Source organism: Miniopterus schreibersii (genome assembly GCF_964146895.1).
Source record: "Miniopterus schreibersii genome assembly, chromosome: X".
Lineage (NCBI taxonomy): Eukaryota > Metazoa > Chordata > Mammalia > Chiroptera > Miniopteridae > Miniopterus > Miniopterus schreibersii.
Genome location: NC_138104.1, coordinates 19,608,546 through 19,629,052, shown reverse-complemented (window position 1 = coordinate 19,629,052; position 20,507 = coordinate 19,608,546). Strand labels below are relative to the sequence as shown.

The window sequence follows — 20,507 nt, the reverse complement described above, 5'->3', positions numbered from 1 at the left end:
CTTCCTAAGACATATAACATTTTCATTTTGGTCATATGATACTACTCCCAAACATAAGTTATAATCCCTTATAAAGAAACAGATCAATGTGTATAAAGACCCACTGCTAGCAAACAGAGAAAACGTGAAATATATTCCTATTTATTAATGATATAAACTTCAAATTACCTATAATTTAGCTTAGAACTATGTATTCTGATAAAATTATTATTATTAAATAAAAATTAGGATTTGGGAAACAAAAGGTGCACAAAGACAACAGAATTTGCTATTCATTGGTGAGGAAGTTGTTTGTACTGTTCACTCGAGTCAGAAATTCCAATAAGGGATTCTGGCTCGTACTAAAGATTATTCCAATTCTAATGACTGGCATCTGCAAACTAGCAGATCTAAAACACAAATAGATAATATTATAATATTTACAAGGTCTACACAGTGAAATTTCATTAAACTATGCTAACTAGAAATCTGGGATAATTCAGATGTTCTGAGCTTTTAATTTAGTTAAAAGATCATTTTAATTCCCTGGCCAGTGTGGGTCAGTTGGTTGGGCATCATCCCGTGCACTGAAAGGCTGCCGGTTCAATTCCTGGTCAGGACACATGCCCAGGTTGGGGGCTCCATCCAAGGTAGGGGGAATGTAGGAGGCATCAAGACAGCCAATCGATGTTTCACTCTCACATCGATGTTTCTCTTTCTCTCTCTCCCTCTCCCTTTCTTTTAAAAAATCAATAAAAATATATTTTAAAAATTTAATTAAAAAAAGAAATCTACTAATGCAATAAGAAAAGAAAATGGCAGGGAAAGCACTTTTAATCATTTTTAGAACCACATAAATAGCATTTATTTACATAGAAACAATTAAACGCTAATTGTAAATACATGTCAACTATTTATTGAAACAAATCCAATGAAGATCTTCTTGAAGCAATTCTTTTTTTTTTTTTTTTTTAATATATCTTTATTGATTTCAGAGAGAGGAAAGGAGAGGGAAGGAGAGATAGAAGCACCAATGATGAGAGAGTCATTGATTGGCTGCCTCCTGCATGCCCTCAACTGGGGATCAAGCCCACAACCCAGGCATGTGCCCTGACCTGGAATCGAACCTCGATCTCCTGGATCCTAGATGGATGCTTAAGTGTAAGCCACACCCGGCCAGGTGAGGCAATTTTTTTGAAACATTACTACATATTGCTACAACCAGCAGTATAACAAACATTACATCTTTCTTGTAAAGAATTTGGTAAACCACAGTTCAGACTGATCTACTCACTCTTAATTATTCTGAATTACTGAAATAGTATGGATTTAACTGGATCGTTACCTGTACCATGTACATGTAGGAAATTAAGATAAAATAACGCATTTACTATATGTAACTAGAGTTATAGTATACCTTGGTAACATAAAACAAAACTAATAAAGTCGAAACTAATTACAATGTAAATTTCACAATTTTAATAAAGTACCTTGAAATATTCTTTCCTAATCTGTTTGCTCCGCCTCCTTTCTTCACTCTGCCAGATTATAGGCTGAGATTCTGGCCATGGTTGTTCATCTGTTTGATCCTTCTGATTTTCTAAGGGCTGTAATGAGAAAATTTCTTTTAACTAAATAAATGAGAACAAGATATTAGGTATAATAATTTAATTTCCTCTTACCTGCCATGTGAGTGGTGATAATGGTGAATTAACTTCATCTGCTGAGACACTAAAAAATTAAAGATGCCTTAATATGTTAAAATATTTAGAATTATCCTTATGTATACATTATGAACATATTATACACATGATCTTAGCCAAAAAGCCGAGAAGGAACGAACAAATTATAAAATTGTCTCTCGTTGTTTTTTTTTACCAGAAACCTGAAGAATTTACTCATGTCTATACTTTGAACTAATAACATAAAACTTAAAGTTGACAAAAAAATATTTAAGTCCCCAATTAATTATAATCCTTCAAAAAAACATCAAAACGGGCCTATTTAATATCACCCTATGCATAGTACTACTCTAAGGACTTTTTAGAGGCCAAAAGAAATATAATATCTAGACACATAAAAAGAACAGATAATATTTATTACATTAAAATCATTACCCAAAACTAAACAAACAAACCAAAAATACCCAAGTCATTATTTTTTGTTTATTGAATTACTGATTATGAGCCTGTAATATTTCGTTCTGACACATAGGGGCTATGGTAGAGATTCTTTTTTTTTTTTTTTTTTGGTTAATCCTAACCCAAGGATATTTTTTCCATTATTTTTAGAGAGAGTGGAAGCGGGGGATGGAAGGAGGGGGAAGAGACAGGGAGGGAGAGGGAGAAGGAGAGAGGGAGAGAGATAGAGACATCTATGTGAGAGAGACACATTGATTGGTTGCCTCCCACACTTGCCCCAACCCAGCTGGGGACTGAACCTGCAACCCAGGTTTATGCCCTTGACCCAGAATAGAACCCGGGACGCTTTGGTACAAGGGCCGACACTATAATCGCTGAGTCACACCGGCCAGGACCGAAATTCTTTTTATCTAGATTTTTTGTGGAGCTAGATAAACTGCATGCAATTGTTAGGCAGCAGATTTGAACAAGTAGCTCCTTTACAAAAAATATACAAACAAAATGAGCACTAGAAATGGTATTATTAAACATTGTTATGAAACTTCTGTAAAGTACAGTAAGAAAAAAACATTTAGGGAAACAAGATGGCGGCGTAGGTAACAGCTGCACCCGCCGCCTCCCACAACCACATCAAAATTACAACTAAAATACAGAACAACCAGCACTCAGAGCCTCCTAAAATCTGGCTGCACAGAAGCCCCGCAACCAGGGAGCTGGAGAAGCACCAAGACCGGGAGGAGGGGTGGAGACGTGGGCGGATTGGGGCTGAATCAGAGACTCAATGCGGATCCACACCCGGTGCCGAGGTTTAAACCCGGAAGGGAATCTCGGCGGTGGGGGTTTTCCAGGAGTGAGGGGTAGCAGGCCCCCAGCCCAGGGCTCCAGGGCTGGAAAGAGATGTCCCCACAACTTGGGGCTGTAAAACCAGCGGGGACTGTCTCTGAGGGTTGCGGAGGCTGCGGGACTCCCAGCAGCTCCTCTTAAAGGGCCCAGCATGAACTCACTCGGACGCGCTCCCTCTGAGCCCAGTCAATAATGGGGTGAAGGCCTGGGGAGGGGGTGGAAGCAAAGTAGAGTCGGTCAATTGGGGGGGGGGGGAATGGGACACCTGTAATACTTTCAACAATAAAGATAAATTTTAAAACAAGAAAAAAAGATTTAAAAATTAGAAACAAATTTCCAAAATTTACAGAAAACATAATTGCCCAAGGGAAAAACACACACAAAAAGTCTATTATTAAGAGAAGTATGGTTAGCAGTTAAAGAAAAATATATAAAAGTTAATAGCTTTCCTATATATCAATTACAATCAGTTATAAAATATATTAGAAAAAAAATCTTATTTATAAAAGAAGGAAAAGGGAAAGATACCTAGGGGGAAAAAATTAACTAGACATGAACAAGACCCACATGAAAAAGTTACAGCTGTCTAGTAAGGAACTTGAATCACTGCAAAGTTCTTAGAAAGACTAAATATTACAGGTATAACTTCTCCTTCAAACTAATAGCTGAAATGAACTATAACAGTAATTTTTTTTAAACAAAGAAGGTCAGCCGGCATGGCTCAGTGGCTGAGCGTTGACCCATGAACCAGGAGGTCACAGTTCGATTCCTGGTCAGGGCACATGCCTGGGTTTCAGGCTTGACCCCAGGTAGGGGGCGTGCAGGAGGCAGCTGATCAATTACTCCCTCATCATTGATATTTCTCTCTCTCTCCCTCTCCCTTCCTCTGTCTGAAATCAATGAAAAAATATATTAAAAAAAGTATTTGGGGGGCTTGTTTTGGAAATTTGATAAAAAAATTACAAAGTTAATTTGGAAGAATGGATGACCAAGAAGAGAAAAGTTATATAATAAATGGGACTTAATTAGTAGGAAATTACATATATTTTATTAAATTAAATAAGTCAATTAGTACTAGCTCCAGAATTTTTAGATTTTTCAGTGGAACAGGCATAAAGGACCACAACTAGAAAAACTTATGACAAAAATGAAATTTAAAAATATTGTGGAAATGATAGATTATGTAACAAATAGTGTTGAGACCACTGGTTAACCAACTGTAAAATATAGAAAGAAAAAAGAAAAAGGGAAAGGAGGAGAGGAAGTGAGAAAAAGGAGAGAGGAAGGGAGTGAGAAAGGGGAAAAAAAACTAGATTTCTTACAACAGATCAAATACCAAAATTAATGGACAGAAAGATTTAAATATAAATAAGGACAAAAATCACATAAATATCTGAAAAATATTGCAGTAATTTTTTGAATGTTGGGGTGGAGAGGGTGTAAGGGGAAAACCATCAAAACTAAATACTGACAAATTACATAAAATGTAAAAATTAGATTTTGCATCTGGCCAAGATAGAATTAACAGTGACCAGATTTATACCCTGACTGAAAACAACGAAAGAACAGACAAAATATATAAAATTATACTTTCCAAGTCATTAAATATTAGGCAAAAAACAAACAAACCCAGACATCTATCCCTGAGAGTGAGACATGGGTAACAAACAAGGCAAGCCCCACAATTAAGTCAGATTGCTGCAGGAAGAGAATTCCCAGGTCACAAGCCAGAGAGGGGGAACCAAGGTGGGGCCCATGGGGCTCCCTGAATTAAGGAAACAAAGCTGGGAGCCAGGGAGAAAAAGCTGGATAGAATTAACAGGACAAAGTAACAAAGAAAATGCACAGAAAAAGAATTTAAGAGCTCTCTAGAGGCATCCTTCAAATTTTCAGCTGAGTACTGACTGATCACTGATCATATATGTGAGGAAACTACCCTAGGCAAAAGAATCACCAAAAACATTAAAGAGAGTAATTCTTGGACTCACAGAGGACTAGAAATAGTACCAGTTTCCACCAGCCAGACTGGCAAACCTTATAGTTCATAGGATATCAGGTAGAGTACTATGCAAGGTTTTACCTCATTAATGCAGCAAATTTGGTCCTAGACAAAATGCCTCATTGTAATCACATACATAACAAGTCATAAAACCAAGTCCCCAAAATATCAAATTGTTGTCCAATAATTTAACAACATCCCAGAACAAAGTAAAAGAATTATTTATAGCAATACTACAATATCCAGCACCCAAGTAGGTAAAGTTCACAATGTCTGATATTCAATCAAAAATTCAACCAGGCAATGTTCAGGAAGCTAGAGGAAAACACTGAACATGCTAAGTACAGGCATGATAGATATAAAACAGATACGAATCAAAGTTTAAAAGGTAAAAAAGTACATCTGAAATTAAAAATAAACTGGATGGGATTAAATGCAGATTAGGCATTTCATAAGAAATGATTAGTGAATATGACATTACAAAAGAACTAGCAAAAATCAAACACAAACTTCAAGTGGCCCAATACAGATGTAGTTAGGGTTCCAGAAGAATAGGTCAGGTGACAGAAAAGATACTTGAATAAATAAGGGCCCTAAATTTTCAAATTTCATGGAAACAATAAACCCACAAATTAGAAAGGTTCAATGAACTCCAAACAAAAGAAACATGAAGAGAACTACACCCAGATACATAATAATCAAATTACTTAAAAACAAATGATGGAGAAAATGTAAAAAGCAGCCAGAGAAAAAAGACACATTAGGTTCAATGAAACAAGTATTGACAACAGAGTTCTCATGGGAAACAACACAACCTAGAGGGTATTATACTCAGTGATATAAGTCAGTCAGAGAAAGACAAATACCACATGATTTCACTTCTATGAGGAATCTAAAGAACATGATAAAAGAACAAACAAACCAAATAGATTCATAGACACAGAGAACAGACTGATAGTTGCCAGAGGGGACAGGGTTGGAGGACTGGGAGTAAGAGGTGAAGGGATTAAGAAGTACAGATTGGTAGTTACAAAATAGTTGTTACAAGATAGTAGTTACAAAATGGGATGTAAAGTACAGCATAGGGAATACAGTCAATAATATTATAATAACTATGTATGGTGCCAGGTAGATGCCTGAAATATAGGGGGTATCACTTTTTAAAGTTTATGATTGTCTGGCCGCTATGCTGTACACCTAAAACTAATACAAAATAATATTGAATATAAACTGTAATTGAAAAATAAAATAAAAAATATTTCATCTCGCTACTAGGAACAGTACACAATTTAAAATTTTTAAATCATTTGTTTCTGAAGACTGTTGGTAACTGCGAACAACTGAAAGCAAAACCACAATTGGGGTGGGGCTACTGTATATCCCAGCGGAGGTGTTGAGTAAGCAACAGGTAATATAGCTCTGTACTATATACACATATACACACAAACATACACACATTACACATGCAAATATTCATGGACACATATAGATTAAAGGTCTAAGAAGAAAAATACCAAAATACTATGAATTGTCATTTCTGGGGAGAGGATAATGGGTGGTGTTTATTTTTTCTTTGTTAAATTTTCCAATTTCTCAATAATAAAGCTACATTACTCTTACAATCAGGAAAAATTAAAGAATTTTTTGTTTTGTTTTTAAATAAGGAATTGGGTGAATGTTTTGAAAATGAGTAGAAGTAATAATCCTGTAAAGAAAAGGCTAGGATTGGATATTACAGTTTTGAGGTTGAAGCAGTTGGGGATTTCTCAAGATAATGTTAGGAACCTGGGAAGGAAGCTTAAAATGGGAATGAAAGGAACTGAGAGGAAAGGTAGTAACAGAAACTTTAAGGAGAACAAATAAGTAAGATAACAGAATTAGTATTCAAAAAGGGAGAGTGGGTTAAATCCACTTAAATGAAAGTTAAGATAGATGAATGTTTCTAGACTTGGGTATGAAAAGTCATCTTACTTTTGAACTGAATTCTGAAAGCCTAAGTGAAAAAGGGAAGGGCAATCCTAGCAGAGAGACCAGGATACAAAACAGAGATGTGAAAGCGTGCTTAAATAAAGAAAAGAATATTGTTCCTAACTGCAAAAGGTGCCAGTGGAAGAGTTCATGAGATGAATCTCTGAAGGTAAGAAGAAACTCACTTCAAGCTTACGGGTTAAGTCAAACATTTTAGCTTTATCCTAAAAGCTAGAAAGAACCATTAGAAAATAATAAATGGGAGTCGCAGAGTCAGATTTGTATCTTAGAACCATCACTCTTACATCAGTGCAGAATATAGATTTAAAGGTAGGCAAAACTGAAGAAAGGAGGTATGTTGGGGACTGTTGCAGTAATCTGGGTGGGAAAAGGTAGGGCCTGACCCAACACAGTTGCAATAGGAATGGAGAGGTTATAATAGAGGCAAGTACTATTAAGAAGCTATAATTTTTTGTGACTGATTAGACAAGGAACGGTGCAACATGAGAGCAGTATGTGATGATTCCAAAGTTGCTGACTTGGGTGACTATAGTGGCATATTCATTCAGGCACAATATATGGGAGAAAAAATAAGTTTGGGGAAAATAAATTAAATTTGGACTGCGAGGTACCTAGGAAAAGACATCAGTGAGATGAGTAGATCTGGAGGAAGCAAAGTGTTCTTACTACCATGTTAACAAGAGTATGGTTTAAACCATACTTGGGATTCTGGAGCCAGAAAACTGGGTTTGAAACCTCACTGTATCATTTACTAGCTGTGTGACCTTGAACAAGTTATGATAATTTCTGAGTCTCAGTCTTATAAAATGGGGGAGGACAATAATAACAATGTCATAGAGTTATTATGAGGATTAAATGAAATGATACATTTAAAGCACTCAAAAGAGTTACGCATATAACAAGCATTCAACAAATGTTAATTTTTTCAGTGTGTACATCTATAACCTCCCCCCACACCCCCCTAGCCTCCGACCTTTACAGTCCCATAGGAATGACTCAGGAGTTGAGTCTAACACAAATTTTCAAACCACAGAAAGAAAAAAGAAAAGAATAAATAGAAACTTTGAAGGTGTGTAGTGCTCTGGAAGTAATATGTGTGGACTTGGAACATATATTCATATAGAAGAACTTAGTAAAACCCAATCGAAATAAAAAAGTAAACAATAACACTGAGAGTAAACACAATCAATAACAAAGAAACACATTCTTCCTGGCAGTAACAGTCATACAATAAATGTTTGCTGAATTAATAAATGAATAAATGATGCTATCATTAAAACAAAATGCTTGTATGAGCGCAAAGAGAGATCAAATCAGCATTTTACAATTTGTATCAAGAGTAAATTTAACTCATGCTGTAACACATTTCATTTCCTCTTTAAATTATCTAGTTATATTAAATCAATATCATTTATTCAATTAAAACCCACACATGGGAACATCACTGTCAGAGGATCAAGTCTCAATATAAAATATTAAATATGAGGACTAAAATAATTTTATACCTCTTTTCACATTCCACATTTTCTTTTGGCTTGTTTCTTATAACAGAAGTTGAATGATTAAGAATCCTAAAAGTAAAATTAACACATTAATTCCAAAACGTATTAAAGAGAATAGTGTATACACATGATCTAAAAGATCTCCATAATAAACTGCATATGGTCCATGAAAATTTTTGCTAGAAAACAATATTTAAATATTATTTCGATCAGGTGTCCATATGCGCACTGGCTTTTATGAAGGAATGAAGCTCACCAACTCTTCCATGCATCTTCTTTTACAAACCCATTTTCAATGCTTAGATATCTTCTAGTCATTCTACTAGTGCCCTGTGCATATCTAACTTTTGGCTAAGACAGACGATAAAGAGATGCAGATTGTTTAGGTATCATTATGACTGATCTAGTTTTCCCAGCACAACAAATGATAGGGTTATGTTGATGTAATACATAATCATTTTGCCAAACCCAAAAAACCTTAATTCTAAATGCAAAGCCAGTAATAAAGTTCAACTCTTTGGAGAAAAAAACCCCACAAGTTTATCAAATTTTTAATAATCAAATGAAACAGTATTCAAAGAAAACCAAAAAAGAAGAAAAATAAAGAATGATAAAACCATTGCAGGAAACTATGTTCATAATTTTATATAATTCTAAGTATTAATTTCAAAGTCAAAAGTAATGAATTATTATCTTTAACATAAACGTATTTAAGAGTTCTTAATATTTATTTATAATAGATATAAATGTAACTTAACTTAAAGTTTAGTTTTATAAGGAGTAAAATCTGCCTTTTATTCAAAGTAAAATCTTCATATTTCAACTGTAAAAGTATTATAGATGATAAAAGAACTTCAAATTAAAGTTACATATTGACTACTAAAATGCATACTGAAATAAATATAAATAGGTAGTTACCGAAAGATGGTTCACATAAAGAAACCAATTTCCATTACCCCAGTTTCCTCACTAGCTTGGATCTAGTAGAGCCTCACTAGGAAGAGTCACAGTGAGGCACAAAGGACATGCATCATAAGCAAAGCAGTGTAGCTTTGCACCAAACAATTTCGAGGTTTAATGATATACATTCTTCTTTGTATGGACATACACTAAAATTATGCTGAATCCCAAAATGCAGAAGAATTGAGGTAATAAAATATCTAGGAAAACATTAGGAAAAAATACATCTTTAAAGAGTGACTTTTAAAAAAGAGATGTAGCCCGGCCGGGTGTGGCTCAGCGGTTGAGCATCGACCTAGGATCCAGCTGACTGGGGTCCGATTCCCGGTCAGGGCACATGCCCGGGTTGTGGGCTAGACAGCTGATCAATGACTCTCTCATCATTGATGTTTCTATCTCTCTCTCTCCCTCTCCTTTCCTCTCTCTGAAATCAATAAAGATATATTTTAAAAAATAAAATAAAATTTAAAAATAAAAAAAAATAAAAAAGATGTAGCAGTTTGTATGTACTATGAGGGGTGGGAATGTCAGAAATATTCCAGGGGGTGGTTCAAACTACAGTGCCCTTCACAACAGTAAATTCTGAATTCTCTCCCACATCACACTCACTAGTATTGTGATTATTGATGTGTATGAGTTATATTGGAGCAGAAAGGGGAAAAAAGTTGAAATCCACTTACCTACAAAACATATTTTACGCACCTGAGAATTCTCCTATGTAAAATTTTGCTGTGTACATTGATATTTAATCTTTTATTCTGTGATACTCAAAGTAAAAATAAACATCTATTTTACTTATTCTAGATTAACACATTTCCCTAATCCAGTTACTGATACTGTACTTTAAGTAAAAGATTATACAATTCAGTTGCATCAACCTGGCCCTTTAATACTTAAGGCTTCCACAAACTCTAGATACCTTGATGCACGTCCTGCTGTTCTGGCCCTCTGGAAGAGTCTTTCACTGAATGATGCTCTATAACATAAAGGCCTCCGTCTGTATTCACATTTCACGTACATCAACCAAACCAAAAGATGGGAGAAGAAAGATGTTTTGGGAGAGGACAGGGAAGTCATTAGTAAAGCAAGCAGAAAGAAAGAATGGACAGATTTCAAGGGTTGAGAGGACTACCTAATTAGTTATAATGTCTTAGAGGTTAACATGATGCTTCTCAAACTGGAATGTTCATATAATCAGAAAAAAATTCACATGAAACAGGTAATGTACATGATTTCTGTAATTCTAAACCAAAATAATAAACTCAAAATCTCATTTTGCTTTCCATAATTGTTAATTATACTTCAATATAACTTTTCATAATTACTTTTTTATTTATCCACATTACATAATACTCAGAAGCACATCTTTCCACAATAAGTAAAAATTCTCAGGATACACCTAAAAGGAAATAAAATAATTATTAAAAAGAAAGACATAATAGAAACTACTACAGAACAGAATAAGTTAGCAGGAATGAACATGCAATGGGAACCAGTCAACTCAAGCCATTCATTGCAAAAGCCCAGGGAGCCAGAGCCTGAGAGTTTTTTAATCATAAATGGGTGCTGCATCTATTAATATTATTATATGATTGCTATCCTTTATTTTATTTATGTGATGTACCACGTTAACTGATTTGCTGATCTTGTAACCACCCTTGCATCCTCGGAATAAATCCACCTTGATCACAGTGTATAATCTTTTTAATGTATTGCTGGATCTGGTTTGCTAATATTTTGTTGAGGATTTTTACATTTATGTTCATCAGGGATACTGGCCTATAACTTTCTTTCTTTGTAGTGTCTTTATCTGGTTTTGGAATTAAGATAATGCTGGCTTCATAAAATAAACTTCAGAGTCTTCCCTTCTCTTAACTTTTTGGAATAGTTTGAGAAAGATAGGTATTAGTTCTTTGAATGTTTGGCAAAATTTGCCTTTGAAGACTTACAGTGCAGGACATCTGCTTGCTGGGAGGTTTTTTATTATTGCTTTGATTTCATTTGCTATAATCTGTCTGTTCAGATTTTCTGTTCTTCTTGATTCAGTTTTGAAAGATTGTATGTTTCTAGGAATTTATCCATTTTTTTCCAGGTTGTTCAATTTGTTGGCATATAGTTGTTTGTACTATTTTCTTACAATCTTTTATATTTCTGTGGTGTCAGTTGTCACTTCTCTTTCATTTCTGATTTTATTTATTTGGGTCTCTTTCATTTTTTCTTTATGACTGGGTAAAAGTTTGTCAATCTGTCAATCTTGTTTATCTTCTCAAAGAACCAGCTCCTGGTTTTATTGATCTTTTGTGTTGATATTTTTATTTAGTCTCTATGTCATTTATTTTCACTCTAATCTTTTTATTTCCTTCTGTCTATTCAGTTTGTTTTTTGTTTATTGTTCTCTTTCTAGTTCCTTAATGTGTAGTCAGATTGATATTTTTCTCACTTCTTGCGGTAGGCCTGTAATGCTATGAAATTTCCTCCTAGGACTGCTTTCACTGTATACTATAGGTTTTGGGTTGTTGTGTGTTCATTTTCATTTGTCTCAAGATAACTTTTGATTTCCTTCTTGATCTCATTGTTAACTCATTCGTTGTTTAGTAACATGTTTTTTAGTCACCATGTGTTTGTGTGTTTTTCACTTTTTTTGTATAACTGATTTCTAGTTTCATATCATTGTGGTTGGAAAAAATGCTTGCTATGATTTCAGTCTTCTTAAATTTACTGAGACTTGTTTTGTGTTTTAACATGTGGTCTATCCTAGAAAATGTTCCCTGTGCACTTGGAAAGAATGTATATTCTGCTGTTTTAGGGTAAAATGCTCTGAAGATATAAATTAAATATGTCTGGTCTAGTGTTGTTTTTTTAAAGATTTTCTTATTGATATTTTTAAAGAGAGAGAGATAGGTAGGGAGAGGAAGAGAAAAACACTGATGTGAGATCAAAACATCGATCAGCCACCTCATTCATGCCCCCCAGCCATCCTCATGCATGTGCCATGACTGGGAATCGAACTGGCAACCTTTTGGTGCATGGGACAATGCCCAGCCAACTGAGCCACACCAGCCAGGGCTGATCTAGTGTGTTTTTAACACTGCTGTTTCCTTTTTTATTTTCTGTTTGGAAGATCTATCCACTGATATCAATGGGGTTTTAAAATCCCCTACTATTACTGTTTTATTGTCAATCTCTCCCTTTACGCCCATCCAGATTTGTTTTATATATTGAGGTGCTCCTATATTGGGTCCATAAATGTTTACAAGGGTTATATCCTCTTGTTCAATGGATCCTTTCATCATTATGTAGTGTCCTTCTTTGTCTTATATTATAGCCTTTGTTTTAAAGTCTATTTTGTCTGGCATGAGTAATGCTACCACAGCCTTTTTTCATTTGCATTTGCATTTGCATGATATATCTTTTTTTATCCCTTTTCTTTCAGTCTGTGTGTATCTTTCATTCTGAGGTGAGTCTCTTGTAGGCAACATATACATGTGTCTTGTTTTCTTATCCATTTAGGTACCCTATGTCTTTTGATTGGAGCATTTACTCTGTTAACATTTAAGGTGATTATTGATAGGTATGTATTTATTGCCATTTTATTCATTTAAAAATGTTTTTATTGATTTCAGAGAGAGGGAGAAGGAGAGAGACACTGATGAGACAGAGAAACATCGATCAGCTGCCTCCTGCATGCCCCCCACAAGGAATCGAGACTGCAACCTGGGCATTTGCCCTTACCAGGAATTGAACCAATGATGGTGCATGGGACAATACTCAACCAACTAAGCCACACCGGCAATGGACATTTTATTCATTATAACTATGGTTTTTTTTCTATCTCTTTTTAAAGACACCTTAATATTTCTTGTAATTCTGGTTTGGTGGTAATGAACTTTTTATTCTTTTTTCTTGTCTGGGAAGCTATTTATTTCACTTTCAATTTTGAACGTTAACCTTGCTGTGTGGCTCAGTTGGTTGGAGCCTTGTCCTGTACACCAAAAGTTTATGGGTTCAATTCCAAGTCAGGGCATGTACCTAGGTTGAGGGTTCAATCCCTGATCAGGGCACATATGGGTGGCAACCAATCAATGTCTCTCTCTCTCTCTCTCTTCCCCCCCTCCCTCCCTCTAAAAATCAATAAAAAATATATCCTCAGGTGAGGAATGAAAAAAAACACCTCTTAGCAAAGTGGGAATAGAAGGAACATATCCCAACATAATAAAGGCCATATATGGTAAACCCACAGCTAACATCATACTCAATGGGGAAAAGCTAAAAAGTGTGTCCCTTAAGATCAGGAAAAAGATAGAAATGTCCACTTTCACCACCCTTAATCAACATAGTAATGGAAGTACCAGCCACAGCAATCAGACAAGAAGAAGAAATTAAAGGTACCCAAGTTGGAAAGGAAGAAGTAAAACTGTCATTATTTGTCATTATCAGATGACATGATAGTGAATATAGAGAAACCTAAAGAGTCCACACAAAGACCTACTAGAACTGATAGGTAAATTCAGTAAAGTAGTGGGATACAACATCAATAATCAGAAGTGAGTTGCATTTTTATACACCAATAATGAACTATCGGAAAGGGGAAATAAGAAAGTCCCATTTACAATTGTCTCAGAAAAATAAAATACTTAGGAATAAATTTAAACAAGGAGCTAAAGACCTATACTTGAAAAATTATATGACAAGAAAAAAACTGAAGATACAAATAAATGGAAGCATATACCATCCTCATAGACAGCAAGAATTAACATTGTTAAAATGTCCACACTACTCAAAACAATATTCAACACAATTCTCATCAAAATCCCAATGGCGTATTTCACAGAACTAGAACAAATAACCCAAAAATTTATATGGAATTGCAAAAGACACTGAACAGCCACAGCTATTGTGACAAAAAAACAAAATTGGAGGTATCACACAACCTTATTATCAAAGTATACTACAAGGCTATACTAATCAAAACACCATGGTACTGGGATAAAAACAGAGACACAGATCCATAGAACAGAACAGAGAGCGCAGAATTAAAACCATGCCAATATGGTCAATTAATACTTGAGAAATGAAGCAAGAAGATACAATGGGGTAGAGAGAGTCAATTCAATAAATGGTGTTGGGAAAACTGGACAGATACATGCAAAAAAATGAAATTAGACCACCTTCTTATACTATATAGAAGAATAAACTCAAAATGGATTAAAGAGTTAAATGTAAAACTCAAAATCATAAAATTCCTAGGAGAAAATATAGGCAGTAAACTCTAGGACATTTCTTTTAGCAATATCTTTTTCTGATATACCTCCTCAGGAAGGGAAACAAAAGAGAAAATGAACAGATGGGACTACATCAAAATAAAAAGTTTTTGCACAACAAAGGAAAGCATCAACAAAATGAAAAGACAACCCACTGAATGGGAGAACATATTTACTAATGATATATCTGATAAGGGGTTAATATCCAGAATTTATAATGAACTCAGACAAGTCAACACCAAAAGAACAAACATTCCAATTAAAAAATGGATAGAAGACCTGAACAGACACCTCTCCAAAGAGGACATACAGATGGCCAATAGACATAGGAAAAGATGTTTGATGTCACTAATCTTCAGAGAAATGCAAATTAAAACCACAATGAGACATATCAACTCACATCTGTCAGAATGGCTATCATTATTAAATCCACAAACAATTGTTGGCAAGGATGCGGACAAAAAGGAACCCTCATGCACTTCTGGTGGAAATGCAGGTTAGTGCAACCACTAGGGAAAACAGTATGGAGATTTCTAAAAAAATTAAAAATGGAACTGCCTTATGACCCAGAGATTCCACTTATGGATATATATCTAATGAAACCTGAAACACTAATTCAAAAGGATAAATGCACCCCTATGTTCACTGAAGCGTTATTTACAACAGTTAAGATATAGAAGCAACCCCACTGTCCATCAACAGATGAGTAGATTAAGAAAAAGTGGCACATATACACAATGGAATATTACTCAGCCATAAAAAATATTGAAATCATAGTATTTGTGACAGCATGGATGGACCTAGAGTATTTATGCTAAGTGACGTTAAGTCAGTCATAGAAAGGTAAAGACCATATGATTTCATTTATATGTGGAATCTATACAACATAAAAGAACAAACAAAACAAAAACAGACTCAGATACAGAGAACAGACTGATGGTAGGGGGTCTGGGGGACTGAGAAGTACATATTGGTAGTTACAAAACAGTCATGGGAATTTAAAGTACAGCATAGGAAATATAGTCAATAATATTGTAATAACTATGTATGGTGCCAGATGGGAACTGACAATATTAGGGGTGGTGGGAACACTTTGTATAACATTATGTATCTATCCTGTACACCTGAAACTATAAATAATATTAAATGTAATTTGTAATTGAAAAATATAAAAGGGCTTCCACTGATTTTATACTCATTCACATGATGTCTTTCTCACTGCCAAAGACAAGCATTTGGAGACAGCCTACCAGAGAGAGAAATGCTCACTGACTAAGAATCAGATCAACGTGAACCTGTGATCCTCACATCATCGTTTAATTATATAATTAAATTTATTTCTAAGGAGTTTACACATATCCCAAGTAACTTGGAGTCTGATAAAAAGCACACTATATGCTTATGACACATCATGGAAAAAATGTTTACAACATATTTAATGTTACTGTAAGCTAAAATGACTATCAACAAAGAAATCAATTATTATTTAGCACACAGGAATAAAAAAGAGGTACCTAAGCAATAATTACATATAGTGACAATGTAAGTATATTCTCTTAATTGTATATGTAACTTTACATTTCTCTCCTAAGTATTACCTATTGTCTTTTAGCAGTTACTCCCTTCAAATAATGCTTAAAATGGCCCTTTTGTTTACTGAAAACTTCATATACTTTGATAATCTTTAAATAATCAGATTTAATGATTATAAAATTTGCCTATTTAAATATCATTACTAAAAAATACCTGTTCTTTTGCTCTTGGTGCAATAACTGAGCGGCTACTTTCTTCAAATCAGTTACTTCCTTCAAATCGTCATCCTCTTTCTCTGCAAGTTCTTTCCCAAGTCTGAAAGGTGACACAAACGTAGTTATCCAAAAAGTAAGACAGAAGATTTTTTCATTTATTTTATTTTTGTTTTTATTTATTGAATTTATTGGGGTGACAATGGTTAATAAAATTACATAGTTTTCAGGTGTACAATTCTATACTACATCAACTGTATGCTGTATTGTGTGTTCACCACCCCAAGTCAAGTCTCTCTTTATTTTATGCCTGCTTCCAGAATTAGAAGCCATTTTGTTTTTAATACCATGTGAAAGCTAAAATCTTAATGTCTTTGTATTTAAAACATTAAAATAAGAAATAAGGAATATTTAAAAAACATAAAAACATACCTATCTTCTCTACTAAACAGAAAATGTGGCATACTGGTTATATTAATATAATTAATGACTAACAAAGTGAACTGTAGTATTACTTTTTTGTAATTTCCAAAATGTGTAATGGCCATAGTAATTTAATAATGCATACTCCCCAGTCGTGAGTGTAATAAGAACTGCAGAGTTCTATATGGCCAGTCTTTATAAATAAATATAAAATGTTATGAAAATTTCATTCTATTAAACCACCTTGTTTATATCAGTTTATTTATATTGATCTTGAAAATCTCTGCAAAATGTTTAAGTAGAGGAAAAGCAAAATAGGTTCGAATAAGATTGGCAAATTTGCCAAAAAATATTAATTAAAATATGTAATTTTTATCATTCAAAGAGAACAAAGAAATTTTCAAATAAATTGTCTCCAAACTATACTAATTTTATCCCAGAGGTATTTAATTAAAAAAACACACACAGTATAAAATCCTAAGACTTTATATCTTTACCGTAACTTGCATGCCACTGGTGACTGTCAAGTTTAGGCAACTGTCCTCATGAGATCAAGTGAGAAAGTAAAATAATTAAATATAAAGAGTATAAGACAAAGCTATGTATCTCCTTATGATGTTACCAGAGATGATTAATTAAGGACATTTAAAAAGTTACCAATGAGGTCAGTGAGAAGAAGCACAATGAAAAGAGAAGAGCTTAGGGATCAGAGGGGGCTCAGTATACCCCCTAGGTTCTACTGGACACTAGCTAAGCAATATCAGGCAAGAAACTTCAGTCTCCAAGCTTCCCCTTCCTCATCTGTAGAAATGGGGACAATATCTACCCTGCAGGATTTAGGGAAGATTATATAAGAAACATGGGAAAGTACATAGCACAGATCCTGGTAGGCGTGGTAGGTATTCAAAAACTGCTCCTCCCTTCCTTCCTGCAGCTGTGGAAGAACTTAAAGGGGGAAATGTGATAGGTCATATTCCATCATTTCATAAGATAAATGATACAGAAAAGGTCCAAAGCACAATTATTTTAATAAAATATGAAAATACCCTTAAAATTACTATAACCAGTCTGATGAAAAGTATATTTTCTAAATGAAAGAGTTAGACTAAGAGTCAGAACACCTAAGTTGCACACACTGGAAATGCTGGGTCTCAGCTTCCTTATTCCTCAAATGATGCCAATACCATCTACTTTAAGGACTTGTTAAATAGCTCACATGAGGCAATGTGAAGGTACCGTCCTCCTTAATAATAATCATGGGAGACATTAATGGTACACTTCTAGGAGGGAGGGACAATGTACATACGACACTCAAATGCTTACTATAATTTTCAATTTAACTGAATAATGCAAGCAGATAAAATATTTACAAATTATCTAAATATAATGGGTAAATCAACAAAAAAAATTGTATTCTTTAAGGAGGAATATCTAAAAATATTTCATTTATAAGTAATATTTCAATTTGAGAATTTGTGGTGCTTACCTTTTTTCATCTTCTAATTCTTCATTTTTCTCAGATTTTTCAGGACCTTTTTCTTTTCCCTTATAGAAAAGAAAGTTATTTTAAATTGTATGGTCCCATTTTTTTGTGAGATCAAGGAGAATATGTTATTAATATTTGTTCAAAGTTTTCTTTACCTTAAGGAAAGAGACAAAGGATCCAATATGTGCATCTCCTTGTTCAGGAACTCCTGCATCTTCTGTGTTGGAGTCAAGAAAATCATACACCTCCTGGTCTAAGTATAGAATATTTATTAGAATATATGAATATGTGCTCTGATACTGAAGTGCTTAGAATAAAAGTGTATTTTCTCAATGAAAGAGTTGGCCAAAGATAATAGTTTTCAAAGCCTATTTTTAATAGAAGATCCATTCTTAATGAGGGCTATGTACATAAAATAAATATAGCAAACACCATATGGATTACCTTTCTGAGAATCAGGTTTACTTCCAATTGAATGACTGTCATTTTTTGATGTCTGGTCTCTATTTGATTCTGAGACTTGAGAGTGAAGGCTGATTGTGTCATCATCTGATGGCTGAAAGAAATAAGCCCAAGTACCAATGAGGAATTTTAAAATATGATTAAGAATTAAGTTACTTTAATTTCACATATGAAGTGTAGAATATCTACTTTACATCTCCAGTTTCCAAATCAAAAATCAGTATGTTAAGGTTTACTGTTGTGCTTTTAAAAATGTGCATGTCTATTTTCATTTGAAGTCATCAAATGTAACGATGATTATACTTTTAAGCAAAATAAATCAAGTATATGCAAGTGTCTATTTCAAACCTCTAATAAAATTTTAAAACAAAATAGATCAGCAATAAAAAATACTCACTTCTGTTGCAGATAATCGTTTCTCTCCATTATCACTTCCAATTCCAGAGTCAGGGCCAGGATTTTTATTTGGATAAAAATCTTCCATACTATGGAAATAGAAATTGTAAGAACAGTTAGGGTTTTCTTCTTAAATAGATAATACAGACTTTGCCTAAAATTTTCCTATATAATACAGAATATACACTTTTGATGCCTAAAATCCATAAGGACATGAGGGGGGGAATGTCAGAAATCTTCCTACAAAACACTTTATTCGTGTCCCTCATGAAATATTTTTCCTTCATATGCTCTGTTATAAAGTGTCAATTGTTAGTAATGGCCTATTATTTCTCCTGAGAGATTCAGAAAATCAGATAGCCCTGCTACAAAATCATCTTGATAAAAGACCATTCTGTTCTTGTCAGTTTTGACAAATTTCACCATAGAAGGATGAAATATTTTTAAACTTTAATTCATAGTTTCTTCTTCATTAGCTCTAAAAAATATGCTTTATCTTTATAAATAATGTCCATTTACTAATTGAGAAAAGATAAAATACAAAACAAAGTTTGAAAAGTATTGAATAAACAATTGTTTTGGTGTGAGGTCAGAGCTGTCTTTGCAAATTTCTGAATACACAGTATGCCACCCAGGTAGCAAAGTATTTTTCACTTTAATCTGTAAATTCACCAAACATTCTACATTGACCACTTATCAGGAACTGGGCTAAGTACTTTAAAGACAATACCTCATATATTCCTTATAAAAACTCTAGCAGGTTGTTGGTGTTTTCTCATTTTACAGATGAGGAAACTGAGACCAGGAGAGGTTGAACAATTTACTCAATGACATGCAACTAGGAAATGGCAGTCTAAATTTGATCCCAAGATTATCTAATACTAATGTCGCTGATCTTAATCACTATGCTATATTTCCTCCCCAAATACTGATTTTTATACTATTCTGGAGTTTATTAATAAACTTAGGGAAGCAATTACCAACTGTGAGGCACTATGCTGAATACCTGAGATGAGGTGAATTAAAAAATGTTTGACCTCAAAGGGCTAGCAGACCAGAGAGGAAAAAGTATGTATGTTTATATGTTTTGAAGACTGTGACAAAGGTAAATATAAAGTGCTGTGAGAAAGGAGATTAACTATTCTCCTTGGTAAGTTTAGGAAAGGCCTTACCCAAGAAAATGGCATTTGAGCTTAGTCTTGAAGGATGAAAAGACTCAGTAATTGTTAATATTTGTTGAGCATCTACATTGTGCTAGGTACTTCATATTTTACTTATAATCCTTACATTCTGTAATTTATGCACTATATCTTTTTACAAA

The 20,507-nt window shown here is 34.0% G+C and overlaps 1 protein-coding gene across 3 annotated transcripts in view; it reads right to left on the bottom strand.

The window, feature by feature from the left end:
• The window catches only part of LRCH2 (leucine rich repeats and calponin homology domain containing 2), an 87,338-nt gene that overhangs the window by 20,793 nt on the left and 46,038 nt on the right, over positions 1-20,507 (bottom strand). For 2 of the 3 annotated variants that reach the window (XM_081125250.1, XM_081125251.1), the window contains exons 7-14: positions 19,188-19,275; positions 18,773-18,884; positions 18,484-18,581; positions 18,329-18,387; positions 16,421-16,522; positions 8,457-8,522; positions 1,662-1,710; positions 1,470-1,586 (exon numbers count right to left, since the gene is read on the bottom strand). In XM_081125250.1, the coding sequence (XP_080981376.1) occupies positions 1,470-1,586; positions 1,662-1,710; positions 8,457-8,522; positions 16,421-16,522; positions 18,329-18,387; positions 18,484-18,581; positions 18,773-18,884; positions 19,188-19,275 (691 nt within the window). Of the gene's footprint in view, positions 1-1,469; positions 1,587-1,661; positions 1,711-8,456; positions 8,523-10,332; positions 10,411-16,420; positions 16,523-18,328; positions 18,388-18,483; positions 18,582-18,772; positions 18,885-19,187; positions 19,276-20,507 lie in introns of all 3 variants that reach the window. The other variant, XM_081125252.1, reaches the window with a different exon arrangement.